The 17,435-nt window shown below is 38.7% G+C and overlaps 1 protein-coding gene across 1 annotated transcript in view; it reads right to left on the bottom strand.

Moving 5' to 3' along the window:
• cfap61 (cilia and flagella associated protein 61) overlaps nt 1-17,435 on the bottom strand; it is a 183,179-nt gene that overhangs the window by 84,824 nt on the left and 80,920 nt on the right. Inside the window, exons 14-17 of the mRNA XM_048600915.1 lie at nt 15,170-15,247; nt 9,524-9,730; nt 8,808-8,942; nt 977-1,050 (exon numbers count right to left, since the gene is read on the bottom strand). Coding sequence (XP_048456872.1) covers nt 977-1,050; nt 8,808-8,942; nt 9,524-9,730; nt 15,170-15,247 — 494 coding nt within the window. The remainder of the gene's footprint in view (nt 1-976; nt 1,051-8,807; nt 8,943-9,523; nt 9,731-15,169; nt 15,248-17,435) is intronic.

Raw genomic sequence — 17,435 nt, forward strand, 5'->3', positions numbered from 1 at the left:
TTAACTCTGATTTCTCTTCACAGATGCTGCCAGACCTGCTGAGCTTTACCAGCAAATTCTGTTTTTGTTTCTGATTCATTCAAGTTGACTAGATCCATTCATTCTTTCTAAAGTTCTCAGCAGGACAGATGTCAGTCATCAGCTTGTTTAATTCAATCCTTGTGATATCAAGAAATTGCTGAAGGTACTGGATACTACAAAGGCTATGGGCTCTGACAATATATCAAAAATATTATAAACATGTTTACTCCAGAACTAGGTGCATCCTTAGCCAAGCTGTTCCAATACAGCTACAACCTGGCAAAGTGAAAATTTGCTAGGTATGTCCTGTGCACAAAAAGCAGAACAGCCAATATCACATCAGTTTACTCTCGATCATAAGTGATGCAAGGAGTCATCGACAGCTCGCAAACAGCAGTTACTCAGCAATAATTTTCTCACTGATGCTCAGCTTGGATTCTGCCAGGTTCAAGCAGGTCCTGCCTTCATTGCAGGCTTGTTACAAATATGGACAGAAGAGGTGAACTCCAGAGGTGATGTGGAGAAACTTCCCCTGACACCAAGTGAGTGAGAATGGCATTAAGGAGGCCTAGCCAAATTAGAGCCAATCAAAATCAGGGAAAACCCTTCACTGGTTGAAGTCTTACATGGCTGAGAGGGAGATCATAGTGGCTGTTGGAGGCCAATCATCTCAATCCCAGAAAATCTCTTTAGGAATTCCTCAAGATAGTGTACTAGGCCCAACCATCTTCAACTGCTTTATCTATGAGATTCCCTCCATCATAAGTTCAGAAGTGGGGTTGTTTTATGGATTATTGTATAATGTTTCAGCATCGTTTATGTCTTCTTGGACACTGAAACAATCATGTCGATATGCTGTAAGACCTGGACAAAATCCTAGCTTGGGCTGATCGGTGGCAAGTAACATTTACACCATACAATGACTATCTCAAACAAGGAGGAATCTAACTATTACCTCTCAATATTAAATCGCCTATAATTACTGAATCCACCATTATCAATATTTTGGGGGTAACCACTGACCAGAAACTAAATTGTACCAGCCATATAAATACTGGTTTTAACAGAGTATATTTGAGGTTGGGAATTCTGCAGTTAGCAACTCATCTCCTGACACACCAAAGCCTGTCCAGCATTTAAAGGCACAAGTGCTGCCTCACAGAACCAGGGACCCGGCTTCGACTCCACCCTCAGGTGACTGTCTGTGTGGAGTTTGCACATTCTCCCTTTGCCTGCATGGGTTTCCTCTGGGTGCTCCAGTTTGCGCCCACAGTCCAAAGATGTGCAGACTAGGCGGATTGACCATGCTAAATTGCTTGTAGTGTTCAGGAATGTGTAGATGAGGTGGGTTATAGGTGATGGGTTGGTGTGAACTTGTTGGGCCGAAGGGCCTGTTTCCACCCTGTAGGGATTCTATCTGAAGTCTGGGCTGAAAGGGAATATTCCCCACTTGCCTGAATAAGTGCAGCTCCAATAACACTCAACAAGCTTGACACCATCTGGACAAAGAATCCCACTTGATTGGCTCTCCATCCGCTGCATTCAACATTAACTCCCTCCGTCACCAATGCACAGTAAGCAGCAGTACTGCACCAACTCACCCAGGTGACTTTAGCAGCAATTCCTTTCAAACCAGCAACCTCTACACAGCTAGAAGGACAAGGGCAGCAGATGCATGGAAACACCATCATTGGCAAGTTGTACTCCAAGCCACAGTCTGTCTGTTCTTGGAACTAAATTGCCATTCTTTGACTGACATTAGGTCAAAATCTTGGAACATCCACCCTAATAACAATGTCAGTCTTCCTACGTAACATGGGTCGCAGAGGTTCAAGAAGGTGGCTTACCACCAACTGAAACAGCATTAATATTTTTTTCTGCTTGATGCTATTTCAATATACAAGAATAAATCAGAGCACACTACCAAATACTACTCTGCTGGCACTATAACAATTTTAGCTTTATGCTTTGTTTTATCAGTCTTGCTCCCACCTTGGCACTCTCAGTTACTCTCAACGAAATCAAATTTTGTTCATGCTTGATGATATCTACCTATAGTATTCAATAATATCCCACTAAATTTATCAAAATAAACTTTATGTCGACCATACAAAATCCCTTTGCACATTTAATGCTGATGTGCTTCATAAATTTGCGTTGTAATTTGGAGTTTATGTCATTCCTCATATTTATCAAAGATAAACTATTACGTAATTTTAATATGTTGTTGCTCCTGAATAAAAAATGAAAATGGCACTTCAGCATTTCTTTCCCCATGGACAATTTAAACAAAATACAATAGATTGAGGAACAGAATATAGAGATTTCAAGCACATTAGACAACTCCCTGAAGAGTTCAGCTGCCATGCTTCAGTAATCACTGTTCCTTGCACTTCAGCAAGGCATACAGTAATTGACCTCAGAGAGTTTAGGATTAGGTGGTTTGGTCCCAGAGCACACCTTATTTCAAAGGCCCATTAGTTCAATGTACTAAGCATGGCACTCAAAGAGAGATCAAACTGGATCACTGGTAAGATCATGGTGATCTTTGTTTTGGTTTTACAAAGTTGTGCTTCCCTTTATTCCTCCTTTTGTGCATCATTCAATTAACTTAGATTTACTATAGATTTTTATACACTTTTCATTTCATTCACACTCCTTCATTTGGTTAACTCCACTTGAGAACAATGCATTTTTAACAACTATATTTAAAAGGTAATTATCAGCTCCCCTTTAAACTGATTTTAATAAGCAAAAATTTTAAAAATACATTATGAAGAGAATATATTCTATGAGAGAGTATACAATACGTTTCTGCAATGACAAGAGAAATGTGCCTGAGCCATTAGATGTGTCCACTTTTCAAGTGCCGTGCAACTGACTAAAGGCCCCAAAATGAAGTCACTGAATCTGTGCTCCCTACCACATTTGTGTCATTAACCACAAGTGAAGGAATCTATGATTGAATGGTCAGGATATAGGTCATTAAATGGGGTCAGAAGATTCAGAGATGAAATCAACGTTCAGTCGTGGAAACGAGAGATATCACAATCAGAAAGGAGACTTGAAGGGCATAGGGAGGAAAGCTACAATTGACAGAACAACATGGGAAGCTGCAATTTGTAGAGAAAGGTAAGAGAGAGGCTGGAATCAGGAGAGATGAAAGAGAAGCCACAACTGGTAGGGGGAAAAGAGATTGAGAGGGAAGAAGAGTTCAAGATTGCAATGGGAGGAGGTGGGAAACCATGATTGTCTGGGAGGTGAAGTGACAGATGGAGAGTTCACCATTAGTGGGGAGGGACAACGAGAGAGATTAGGATCAACAGGAGTGAGACAGAGGGTGTATTTGGCAAGAAAGACTAAGAAAGCAAGGTTAAGATTGGCTAGGTGGTGGAGACAGAAATGGACGTCAATGGATTTTGGGGAAAAGAGGCCAGCCTGGGTGTGGGGTTGGAGAAAAAGGTCAGAATCAACAGTCAACAATCAGAGTCTGCATTTGTCTGCCTTTCCCCGCCTTTCCCCACTGCAGGCACATGAGGAGAACATGTCAGCTCTTGAAGCCAGGGTGCTGCTCAACGTCAATGACCACTCCCCATTTTGCATAACCCCTTACCATCCATGCTCTATTGTCTTTCCCTTTATATATTGAGTTAACTCCCTTCATTATTGTAATCCCCTCTGCATCCCAATATTCTGCCTCCGATCTCCACCATTAAGTTCCCCAGCCTCTCTTATATGGAAATGACTCCTGGTAATGTCTTCCCCTCTTGACATAGAGTGGACAGAGACCCTGGACTGATCGTGGGCCATCCCCATGAGCAACAATTAGGCAGCCCCAAACGTTTAGTGACGAGACCTCTAACTGATATCTGTAGAGCGACCTGTTCCCATGACTCCTCAGACTGGCTGCACTGGACCTACAGAGCTGATTGTAACTCACTGGTTGGGTATAGATCTCCTGATGGTGACCACCCCAACCAGATATCTGATTGTGCCTTGGACTGGTATGTGATGGTGCCCTTGATTTACTGTGTCAGAAGACCCTGACTAAAGGGTGTCTCCCTGGACTGCTCTCCAAAGACTTTGAGACATGGCTATTTGCTTGAAGCATATCCAATGTGTTTCAAGCACACTGCTGCTGGAAGATGGTGCACATGTGCAATCAATGAAGCAATTTGCTGTACAGCAAACATGTCCACTTGCTTGACTGTTTACTGTCAACAACCAGGATAAGCCTGGTATTTTGTCAGCACTAAATAATGACAAAGTAACGTAGTACTATGAGTTGTTAAGCTGTGGCTAAGGGAACAAAGTACAAAAAGGCAACGAAAGGCAAGGCAGGGATGCTGTGAACATGCAGGTAGGTGCAAAGTGTGTGAGCATTAAGCGAGCAAGTGAGCAGCTTTGCGATGCAGCCTGATCTATTCTTTCAGATGAGTGGATGTGCAAGTGCACCAAGTGTCCTTGCAGTATAATATCAATGATTGGTGCCAGTGCACTCCAAAGCACAGAACCGTACTGTGAGTGGATCAGAGATGTACCATGATGGCATGAGAGGGTGGCACATGTCAGATGCCAGTGTCCATGGACATAAGGTGCATGCAGCCAATGCCCTAGAGTGTGCCCTGGGACATTGTTGCCAGGTGTCTAAGACACTGGTCCAGAGGAGCAAGTGGAGAGCTGGAGTCATTAGTTTCACATTGTGAATTTCTGGTGTCTAGTTTTCTCGCATTGAATGGTAGGATAGGCAGCTGTGAATTAATGCAGTTAATGAGGGTGATGAGGATTATTGCTTAATAGGTATCTCACCACTCCCTAGGAAGAATCTTGTGTCAACACCTACAACTTAGTTGGAATATATAACTAGTTGCTCCCGAAGTCAAGAAAACTTTCATGCAATTCTCATGTTGTTCAGGATCCTACAAGATTCTGTTCATCATCTTAATTTCTCTTCATCTGATAAAAGAGCAAATTTTTCACAAAAGTATCTTTCAATCAAGTACTCAGCCTAGACATGAATTAACATATTGCTATTACATGACAATGTAAATAATAATTATGAGTTGCATAAGTGAAAAATAAATAAGTATACCTTTCCCTTTAGGCTCTAACCTCGAAGAATTATCTAAGTGCACGGTCGACTCTAAAATAATAGCCTTAAGTGAAAATAGGTTAACATTGCCTTTCTTGAAACTAAAAATTTGACACAACTTAGACTTAACCAATAAAAATAATATTCTGGCTTATATTACTGCTGATTAGGAATAGTCTAAAGGCAGCTTTAAGATCCAGAGAAACAGTATCCTCTATCGTGGCTCCTTTGTCCAGAAGCTGATATGCAAGGTTAGGCCTACTCCATTTCAAAATGCCACTAAGTTAGTTGTTTGCTCTTCCATAGAGGTGAAGGCACCTAACAGTTTTTAGGCACGTTTTAGGTGGAGTGTTAGCAGTAGATTCCAATAAAGCTCTAAACATTGGATTAACGTCTACAACCCAAAGAAAAGCTTCCATGATATTGAACAATTAAGGCTGTAAGCTGTGTAGTCACACCTATTACATTCTGTGACTTGACACAGATTTTGGTGACTGGCCTGATTTCAAAGCCAAAAATCTTCTCCTAAGGCAAGTACAAGGCTCTAAGCCCTTTGACTCTGAAGTCAGGGAAATTCTTCCATTATGGAAATGCGTCACACTCTCACATCTTCCTCCAGCTCAAACATACTCTGTGGGCTTGATAGCTGACTGGTGAGATACACAACTACAGGTACAATCTTTGTCTTGGCTGCAGTAGTTCATGGCGGGCTAACTCCTTGTTTTGGTCCATGTTTGATGCATGTAGTCATCCGCAATCTGTATAAATACTTGCTTCTCTTTAACAGACAGTGATCCTATGGTTCCTTGTGGACTATAGCTAATTACTTCACCTCAACTCATTTCAATCTGTGGATCATCCAGTTCACATCCTAACCAATACTATCTAATTCTAAGCTAATGCATTGGAATTGAAAAGAATGCATCTCGACCAGTTCCAGGTCTTGTTCATGCAGAATATGGCCTTTTAAATGAGGGGATCCACTGTAATGCTCTAGCACTCACACACATTATGTGCAAGTTCTTCCTAGAAAAGCTGTTGGCGATTTAGATAAAGGTTAAAAGTTCAGCATTGACTGTCAGATGATGCAAGAATAGCTGAAATAAAAGTTGTGATCCTGTTAAAGTGGAGGAAGAGGTTTTAATGTTATGCATTGAAGGAAAGGCCATGACACAATGCTGTAAAGTCTGAAGTAAGTGTTTCTTTTAACTGGTATAAAGGATTATTTGTGCAATGGCACTTTTTGTGTGAAAGATGGTAAATTTATTTCATATAATACGAAAATAGATAAAATTATATTATAACTAATTGCTTCAGTTAGTTGCATAAGGTACATAACCTTGATGATATTTTTTCAAGCATAATGGCTCTAATGAACTTCCACTTAATTACAAGATTTATTCATTCATTCATGTGTACTCTGCCTGAAGGCAGGTCTTCAGTATATCGTCTGCTGACATTTCATCCTAAGTTGTATTCTTGGCGATTTCTGACAGTAGTAGTTTTGACTATTGTCTTCTCTCAGGGACAGGATAAGGATACATGTCCCAAGTCGATCTCAGCCTAAACATAAACCAAACCCACAGTGGTGTCATTCTGCACAACACAGTAACCATCCACCTGAGCTAATTGACCCCTAGATTACAGGTTAAAAGTTAGCTTAAAATAATCATGCAATATTCAAAGAATGGGGTCTTTAATAAAGGCTTGCTTTCCTGAAGAAAAAACCTCTGTAAGTGAAAGCACATTGTCCATTATCACAAGCATCAATTCGAATTGATGCTTATGATAATAGACATTGTGCTTTCTCTTACAGGGCTTTATTTCAGTAAAGCAAGCCTTTTTTAAAGCTCCAGTGAGTTGTAATGAGGGTTTTTAGTGTTCCAAGAGCCCTATGCCTGCTATTACTTTTCCCTCCTACTTCTCAACGAGTATGGGTAACTTTTGGTTCTTCGTAGTTTGGAAGTGGAGCATCTTCTTTCTGTCTTTTTGCATTTTTTTAATACAATTTGTCACATCATGTTCAGACATTTAGGTTTGTGTCTCATCTGTACCAATACTAAGTCTGAAATGACTTGTCAAATTCAATAAACATCACATGCCCCACCAACAGCACAACCGTTACCACCTTTTGAAAGTTTCAGCAAGGTGTAACTATCTACAACTCCCATTTTTAAAGAAGAGAAAGAAAATGCTGAAAATCTTCAGTTAAACGTGTTGCTTTTTTGGATTATTCTGTTCTTGTCATGCTATCATATAAGCTATGACTGTGCACCTTGTTCTGTTCAATACATGATCTAACCTTTAAATAAAAATAGGTTATCTTTTAGACAGTGCTTCAATAAAGTAGCTCAGTTTATTGATCAAGTTAATTATAAAGTTCTTTCTGATGAATGGAGTCTGCTGACTCAGAATTATGACTATGAACATGAGTAATCCTATCAATGGTATGCATATTTACAACTTGATGCCTGAAAAAAAAATCAGTTGGCATTGAAATGTAAACAAAAAATCATGGCGCAGTTAAAATAGTACTGCTGCACCTTTTCCTTGAGTTTGGATGAGAATGCAGTATGAATGACAATGCCAAATAGCACTAAAATTTCCAAGAGAAAAGGCAGAAATATTAAGTTCGGTAAGCTTTATTGAGGCCACTAGAAGTTAGTAGTAGTGCACTTGCAGCTATTCAACAAGGAATGTATATAAATATTTACAAATCATAAGTGTTCTTATAATAGCCCCCCTTATTTAAAATTTACTCTAATTAAAATTTCCACAGCCCTAATAACAAATTTATGATCATGGCTACATGTCAAGAAGTAAGCTTTGAACAAAGGCTAGGCAGCAGGAAAAGTCAAAAAGTTGCAAACAACTCATTAAGTACTATCTGAAACCACAAAATTACAGATAATGGAAACTAACAACAAAATGTTCCACCTGTTCTATAATAAATGTACTGTGTCAGCAAGGCTCACAGTTGGTAGCACTCTCACCTGAGTCACTAGGCTCCTAGTTTAAGTTCAACTGCAGGGCTTGAACACAAAAGAATCAGGTCTGTCACTCCAGTGCAGTATTGAAGGAGGACTGCACTATTGGAGGTGCTGGATGTTGGATGAGACATTAAATCAAACACGATCTGTCTGCTTTGATGAATGCAATGTATGCCACAGCATTATTTCAAAGAAGAGTAATGGAGTTAGCCCTAGTGTTCTGGTCAATCTCAATCCCTCATTCAGCATCACAAAATCAGATTACCTGATCTTTAACTGCTGATCATATGAGTTTACTTGGCATGAATTGGCTGCCACTTTTTGGCACTAGAGATTTCACTAAAATTCAAATTTATATAATTAGTTGTGAAGCATTTTAGACCTCTGGTGGTAATGAAAAAGATTTTGAGGCATTTGGTTGTCATGAAAAGCATTATATAACGATGGCCTTTTTTCCTCTAATGTTCCTTGTCCCAATGGCCATTAATGCAACATTAGAAGTTAAGTATAAAGATGTTTCTAAATGATTAAAATATGAACATAGAGATTGTTTGCCATTTGGCCTTACAGAAGGCTCCATAAATAGTTTATAGATTCTGGAATCTCTACTTCTTTTTGCTAAAACCTTAAATAGAAACCAAATCCTCATAACCATAAAACTGGTTGGCACAGTGCATCTTCCTGTTACAATTCCTTTCACCCACCTTTTTCTGAGTGATTCGCTTTGATGGAGCATTAATGGCAAGCTGGTCCAATGGATAGACAACCTGCCGTCTCCGGCGCACGGGAATTAGATAATTAAGGGCAGATGTGAGGGAATGAGCATATGGACTGTTTACCTGAAAGAGAAAAAATTACGGTTGTTTCCAGAAAGTAATGTGAAATTAACTAATTTGATTCTCAATAAATCTGAAATAAATTGTGCAAAGCTCAAGAACGTTTAAGCCAAAGAGTCTGAAATATCACTGAAGTTTAGGTCTGGGTTTCCCTTTTTAGGTTGGAACCAATAAGCCTAAATTTGAATCATAAATAATAATATTGTTGCCTCTATGGAAATTGTAAAAAAGTAAACGATAAACTTATACTGACAATGCATGACAATTACCAAATGAAAAATTTCTCTGCTTAGTACAAATCAGCCATATTTAATTTAAAAATTATCAGAAACATCTTTAGTTTAGGTACATTTAATTTTGCACCAAGTCAATATTTAAACCTAATCAAGTGCATATATCCATGTCCAAATTTGTGCATAATAAATCATGTAGTTCACAAATGTGCATTCTTGACATTTTGCTGACAATTTCTGTACATATAGATAAAAAATAAAATACATATTTTAATAAATTAAGTTGTATATAATTCATTTATAACTGGAATAATGCAATATCTGATAAATGTAATAACAATGTTGTTTTACCTTTTTAAGTAATAATCTTGGATAAACAGGGTAGTATAGGCAAGACTTAAAAGTAATCCGAAGTATTTCTTTGAGAAAATGTCTGGTATAATGATGGAAAATTGGGTTCAAAGCAAAGTGATAGAGGTGCCCATGTTCTTCACGTTGGTGATGGTCAAAGTAGATAAAGTTTTCGATGTTATAATGCGAACGGATATATTCAATTTGCTAGGAGAATAAAATTCACACTGATCATAAGAAAGAATATCTAAGCTATTGCAGAAAAGGGAATATTTTTAAATTGAACAGTCATAAATTAATGTTTGAGAGAAGATTTGAAATGTACCTACTGAGAGATTGGCTGCATGAAACACACAGTATATATATTGTAAGATTCCGCTACTAGCACTGAGACTAAGAAAGGCCATGGAGCAAAGCCTCACAAAAATTAATTTTATGATGGATGCACTTCCTCTATAAAAGTTAGTTCATTCTTCTAACACATACTGAAACCATATGTGGATGTTGATTTCCCAATGCAAAATGGCATACAATAGAGTTACTTTAAAGTGTTTTGAATTTACAGCACAAAAATAGACCATTAGGCCTATTGGATCTCTGTCCGTATCGATGCACCACATGAGCTACTTCCCACTTCTCTTCAACTAATGTTCTCAGCCATTCCTTCCATTCCTTTCTCCTTCATGTGCTTATCTAGCTTCCTCTTAAATGCAACTATGTGATTTGCCTCAATTACCATATTTGTCCCGTTCTCTGGATAAAGTAGATTATCCTGAATTCCTTGTTGGATTTACTGGTGACGATCTTATATTTATGGTCCCCGGTTTTAATCTCTCCCATAACATGTCTTCCGCATGTAGACTTTACCAAACCTTTCTTGGTTTAAGAAATCACTAGTTGGTCACCTCTCAGCCGTCAACTTTCAAGAATGAAGAGCCAAGTTCATTCAGTCTATCTTAATAAGTACACACTCCCAGTTTTGACATTATCCTTGTAAAATTTTGTACATCTTGTTATAATCTTAGATGATGATAATGCTGGACGAATCAAATCTCAGAGTAAAACTTGGCTTGGTGGATTGTAAATTTAATTTTGCAGTTGATTTATGTGGTGGTTAGACATGCAACATATTCATAAGAGGCTTCCAATATTCTTTAACAAAAGAACCCAAACACATAAAAGAAAGAACAAACAATATATACACTTCTATTTATATATATTTATATACACAATAGAGTCATACTGCATGGAAACAGACCCATCGGTCCAACTAGTCCATGCCAACCATGTTCCCAAAGTAAATAGTCCCACCTGCCTGCATTTAGCCTATATCCCTCTAAACCTTTCCTACTCATGTACTTATCCAAATATCTTTTAAATGCTGTAACTGTACCTGCATCCATCACTTCCTCTGAAGGTTCATTCTATACACTAAGCACTCTCTGTGTAAAAAAGTTGCACTCATGACTTTTAAAATCTTTCTCGTCTCATATTAAAAATACATCCCCTAGTTTTGAACTCCCCCACCTTAGGGAAAAGACTTTTGCTATTCACATTATCTATACCCCTCATGATTCTCTAAACCTCTATAAGGTCACCCCTCAAGCTCCTATGCTCCCGTAAAAAATGCCTATCCAGCCTATTTTGTAACTCAAACCCTCCAGTTTAATAATATCCTTCCTGTAACAGGGTGACCAAGAACTGCTCTTTTAACATTAACAGCAAAATAAAATTCAACATTTTTCCTATGAATATTCTTACAAGATACTGAATCCCAGTAAAATGCCACTCCTAACTTAACTCTTTCATTTTTACTTAACAGACTCTTGTCAGTTTTGATGAGCTTGAGAGTTTACAGTTCAGATGATCTGGGTTCCTTTTCAGCTGGATGCGCACAGTCCTGATAAGTTAAACGTCTTTTCAGTTCCGACAGGGTGAAAACTTCTGCACAAATTCTTAGGGCTTACAGACTCCATAAACTAATCTGGCCTTCTGTGAGTATGAAACTGTTCTTTTGAATTGAAACCTGATTCTGAACTAAACTCAAAATACTGGCCTATCTCTGCCTTAAAAATATTCATGGACTTTGCTTCGAACACCTTTTCAGGAAAAGGGTTTCAAAGACTCATGACCTTCTAAGAGAAATACATATTACCTGGTTTAATATCCATGATTTATAAATAGTGACCCCTAATTTCAGATGCTTCCATAAGAGGCAACATACACTCTACGTCCACCCTGTCAAGACCCTTTGAGATCCTCTATATTTCAATCACTCTTACTCTTCTAAACTCCAGTGGATGCAAATCTAGTCTGTACAACCTGTCCTCATAGGACAAGTCCCCTGTTTCAGGTATTAGCCTAATAAATCTTCTCCAACTACAAAGCATTTATATCCATTTTTAAATAAGGTGACCAATATTGTGCACAGAACATGGGTTGGAACAGGATTCTATATAACTGAGCGTAACCTCTTTGGCTTTTGTATTCATTTCTCCTTGAGATAAATGATTATATTCTATTAGCTTTCCTAATTACTTGCTGTACCTGCATAATAATCTCTTGTGATTCATACACAAGGACACCCAGATCCCATTATATCTTAGAACTCTGCAATCTTTCACCATTTAACATACCTTTTATTCTTCCTGCCAAAATAGACAGTTTCACATCTTTGCATATTATACACCATTTGCCACATATTTTCCCAATCACTTAACCTATCAATATCTTTACATAATCTTCTTGTGTGCTCTTCACTTTCCTATCTATCTTGTGTTGCCAGCAAACTTTGCAACCATATCTTCCTCTTCTGTCCCTTCATCTGAATCATTTATATAAATTGTAAACAGTTGAGATCCAGCATTGATCTCTACGGCAACTTTTAGAAAAAGACTTATTTACTTTCTGCTTCCTGTTAGCCAGCTAATCTAACCGTGCCAAAATGCTACCACCTACACCATAACCTGGGATGTGCACCTTATCAAATGCCTTCTGGAAATATAATTCAGTACATCCACCAATAGACCTTTATCCAAATCATGTTATCCCAGCAAAGAACTCCAATAACTTGGTCAAACATATTTCCCTCATATAAAACCATGTCGACTCCGTCCAATTGCTTTGAACTTATTCAATTGTCCTGCTATTACTTCTTTAATAATAGCTTCTAAATTTTTGCAGAAATTAAGCTAACTGAAATGAAGCTAATTAGTCTCCTCCCTTTTTGAATAATGGAATAATCCATTATCTCCCAAACTTTGGGACCATCCCCAAATCAAGTGATTTTTGGAAGATTAAAACCAATGCATCAATTACCTCACTAGTAACTTATTTTAGAACTTTAGGATGAGGTCTACCAGGACATTTTTTTTTATCATTCATGGGATGTGGGCATCTCTGGCTAGACCAACAGTTATTGCCCATCCCTAATTGCCCAGAGGGCAGTTAAAAGTCAACCACATTGCTGTGGGTCTGGAGTCAGATGTAGGCCAAGTAAGGATGGCAGCATCCTTCCCTAAAGGACATTAGTGAACCAAATGGGCTTTTCCAATAATCAACAATGGATTCATGGTCTTCATTAGACTCTTTTAATTCCATATATTTATTGAATTCAAATTTCACCATCTGCCATGGTGGGATTCAAACCCAGGTCCCCAGAACATTACCTGGGTCTCTGGATTAACAGTCCAACACGATAATACCACTAGGCATTGCCTCCTCATTGACATGACACTTGTCATCTGCATTTTCAATAATTCACTCAGTAGCATTTTTCTGATCACTGTGATTTTCCTGAGACTCTCCCTCCCTTCCATTCTTGATATGTCACTGTTTCCGGGTTGTTACTTCTGTAGTGAAGCCTGATGCAGAATTCTTGTTCTATTCATCTTTTGTTTCCTTATTTTCCATTATTAATTCTCCAGTCTTAATGCTCACTTTGTTAACAATTTTATTCTTTAAACATTTATAGATATTCTTACTATCTGTTTTATATTTCTGACTAGCTTTCTCTCATACTCTAACATTTTGCTCTTTGTGAATTTTTTGGTCTTTACTTTTTTAAAAATATTCTGACCAATCTTCCGATCTGTCAACTGTCTTCACACAAATGTATGCTTTTCCTTTAAGTTTGATACGATCTTAAACATTTCTAGTTAACTATGGATGGTCCATTGGAATTTTTCTTACTGTTTCCTTTGAATATTTGTGATAGAAAATTTGAACTTTGATCTGACTGTATTTATTTGGGTAACCTATATCTTGTAAAATACGAAATTAACTTTTCCACTACCATTTTAGCTGCAATTTTCTCCAAAGGCACTGCTTCGGAAAATCTTGTTGACACATTCATAATTTTTAAAGGATTTCCACTCTTGGTTTCTGGTGGGGGTCCTAAACATTCTATTAAGATCCTGATAAATGGTTGTTGAAATCTGGTATCAGAATTAAAGGTGGAAGTTTAATTGGTGGTTGAGGTTTCTCCACTACATGTATGATATGTCTGGCAAAATTTCACAAGATCTTTATGTATTCCTGGCTAATAAAAATGTTTTGGTATTTTAGCTGGCATTTTTCTGATGCCTAAACGAACTGCCATTGGAATTTCACGAGCTATTCATAAAATTTTGTTGTGATACTACTATGCAGTTATAATTCACGTTTATTGCTATTGAAATTCATTGCCAACTACATCCGCATTCTGCAAAAATTACTAACATCTTTCCAATATATACCATACAACATATCTGGGGTAGTTTGTGAAAATTTTAATAATGCTCACACATAGGATTGATTTTAAGTTTCAACAGTGGTGGAAAACTGGCAGTAGTAGTTCACCCACAATTACAGATCCTATCTAATTCTCCTTTCCCGATGTCAATGGAATGGAAGACCTAAATAATTAGTCATTGATTGTCTACCATAGCCTTGCAGCCATCCCAAAACATTAAAATCAGCTAAAATCAACTCCAAATCGTATACTTAGGCTTCTGATATGATGGCTAATGGAAAATATTACAAGTTGTACATGCAAAATGTGTGACACAGTAGTTTAAACATTGGTCTGTCATCTCCATGGCCCAAGGTCAATATATTGAAATGAATTTGGGCATTGTCAATATATTTGCTCCCATGTACTTCCACTGTTATTAATATTTCAATAATGGTTGGGTTTCCTTTAATATGTACGCTAATCATGCAGAAACGGTTACTTTCCATAAATATTATGATACCCACTGGATTTTGAAACATTTGTTTCAGCTTTACGTCTCATCATATAATAGGGAAGTAAGGATAAGGAGTAAAATAATTCAAATTGAACCCAATTGGGAATGGCAGTGGGGTAAAAATTGTACATCAGACAGTTTAGGTTTATTTTTGATAATTACAAGTGCTTTGATTCCTTAGTGACTGAATAATGCATTTTTTTTCTCTAATCAATTTGTTCATAGATGTTATTACCTCTGGAGCAGGTAGGATTTGAACCCAGGTTAATACTCCTGTGCTGTTAAAAACTATTGGATAGTTGAAGGAGATATTTTCTAATCAACCTGTTCAGAGATGTTATTACACAGATGTTATTCTTAAAAAAAGCTAAAATGTGTTTCCAGTAAAATTTGTACAATGTTATAAATTAATTGATACCTCTTCATTCCTGATGATAGCAATTCCCACAATTTCTTGTAGAACCTCAGCAACAATTGCCTGAATTGGAGTTCCATCCTAGTAAAAATAAAATGTAGAATGGCTAACATGCCTATTGCCACTTAAATCAGAAAATCACTCTGTATGTAAACTGAAAACATTGTAGACTTTTGCATTACAACTTCAAACTTTGGGGCCAACACAATTCTTTGTGACAGATTGAATAAAAGTTGGTTCTGGGGAAACACATGCTGTATAATCATAAAATTTTACAGTACAGAGGGATACCATTCGGCACATTGTGTCTGTACTGTTCTGAGAAAGGGTCATTGGACCCCAAATGTTAACTCTGATTTCTCTCCACAGATGCTGCCAGACCTCCTAAACTTTTCCAGCAATTTCTGTTTTTAAGTCTATACTGGCTCCTGAAAGAGCTAACCAGGTAGTTCCATCTTCCAGCCCTATCTCTAGTCCTATCTCTAAATTCACCACTTTCAAAAATATAACCAGCTCTCTTCTGAAATCTCCTATGGAATCCACCTCCAATACTCTGCCAGGCAGCGCATTCCAAATCCTAACAACTCTCTGAGTAAAGAAGTTTCTCCTCATCTCACTCCTAGCTCTCTTGCTGACAATCTTGAAATTGTGACCCCTAGATACTGACATACCAAGAATGGGAAGAGAATATCCTACTTTACCCTACTAAAATTGTTCATAATTTTGAACATTTCAGTAAGATAACCTCTTAATTGTGTCTGCTCCAAGGAAGATAAGCCTACCTTCTCTAATCTTTCCTTGTATCTAAAATTCCTCATTCCTCGTATAATTGTAGTAAATCTCCTTTGAAATCTCTCCAGGGCTTTAACATACTTTCTTAAATAAGGTGCCCAGACTGAACACAGTACTCCAAATGTAGACTTTGACTTGTAGCGTTGGAGAAGCACCTAGTCCTTGCATTTATATACTATATCCCTCAATTTATAAACCCAAGGATTCTGTAAGCGTACTTAACAGCCATTTCAATTTGCCTGGCTTTCTTCAGAAAGTTATGCACTTGAACCCAGAAGTCCCTCTGCTCTTGTATCAACTTAGATCTTCTCTGGTTTAAGGGAAGGAACTGTCCTTTTAATTTTTGGCACAGACATTCAAAAAAACAGCTAATTGCTTACAGTAAACCACTTCAGCAATTCAAAATATATGAGCTAACTTAAGTGTTGGGTCAAAAAAAAGAGACTTGTGATATTGAATAGTAATAAGTAGAGACCTTGTTTTAGGATATCCACTCTCTAATCTTGAGAATATTGGAAAAGAGAATGCTTCATATTGGTTTCAGAGATAGCAGGAACTGCAGATGCTGGAGAATGTGAGATAACAAGGTGCAGGGCTGGATGAACACAGCAGGCCAAGCAGCATCAGAGGAGCAGGAAGGCTGACGTTTCGGGCCTAGACCTTTCTTCAGAAATGGGGGAGGGGAAGGGGGTTCTGAAATAAATAGGGAGAGAGGGGGAAGCGGATAGAAGATGGATAGAGAAGAAGATAGGTGGAGAGGAGACAGACAGGTCAAAGAGGCAGGGATGGAGCCAGTAGAGGTGAGTGTAGGTGGAGAGGTAGGGAGGAGATAGGTCAGTCCAGGGAGGACGGACAGGTCAAGGGGGCGGGATGAGGTTAGTAGGTAGGAGATGGGGGTGGGGCTTGGGGTGGGAGGAGGGGATAGGTGGGAGGAAGGACAGGTTAGGGAGGCAGGGACGAGCTGGGCTGGTTTTGGGATGCGGTAGGGGGAGGGGAGATTTTGAAGCTTGTGAAGTCCACATTGATACCATTGGGCTGCAGGGTTCCCAAGCGGAGTATGAGTTGCTGTTCCTGCAACCTTCGGGTAGCATCGTTGTGGCACTGCAGGAGGCCCAGGATGGACATGTCGTCTTAGGAATGGGAGGGGGAGTTGAAATGGTTCGCGACTGGGAGGTGCAGTTGTTTAGTGCGAACCGAGCGTAGGTGTTCTGCAAAGCGGTCCCCAAGCCTCCGCTTGGTTTCCCCGATGTCGAGGAGGCCACAACTGGAACAGCGGATGCAGTATACCACATTAGCAGATGTGCAGGTCAACATCTGCTTGATGTGGAAAGTCTTCTTGGGGCCTTGGATGGGGGTGAGGTGGGAGGTGTAGGGGCAGGTGTAGCACTTCCTGCGGTTGCAGGGAAAGGTGCCAGGTGTGGTGGGGCTGGAGGGGATTGTGGAGCGGACAAGGGAGTCCCGGAGAGAGTGGTCCCTC

This window comes from Rhincodon typus, chromosome 9 (assembly GCF_021869965.1).
Source record: "Rhincodon typus isolate 14 chromosome 9, sRhiTyp1.1, whole genome shotgun sequence".
Lineage (NCBI taxonomy): Eukaryota > Metazoa > Chordata > Chondrichthyes > Orectolobiformes > Rhincodontidae > Rhincodon > Rhincodon typus.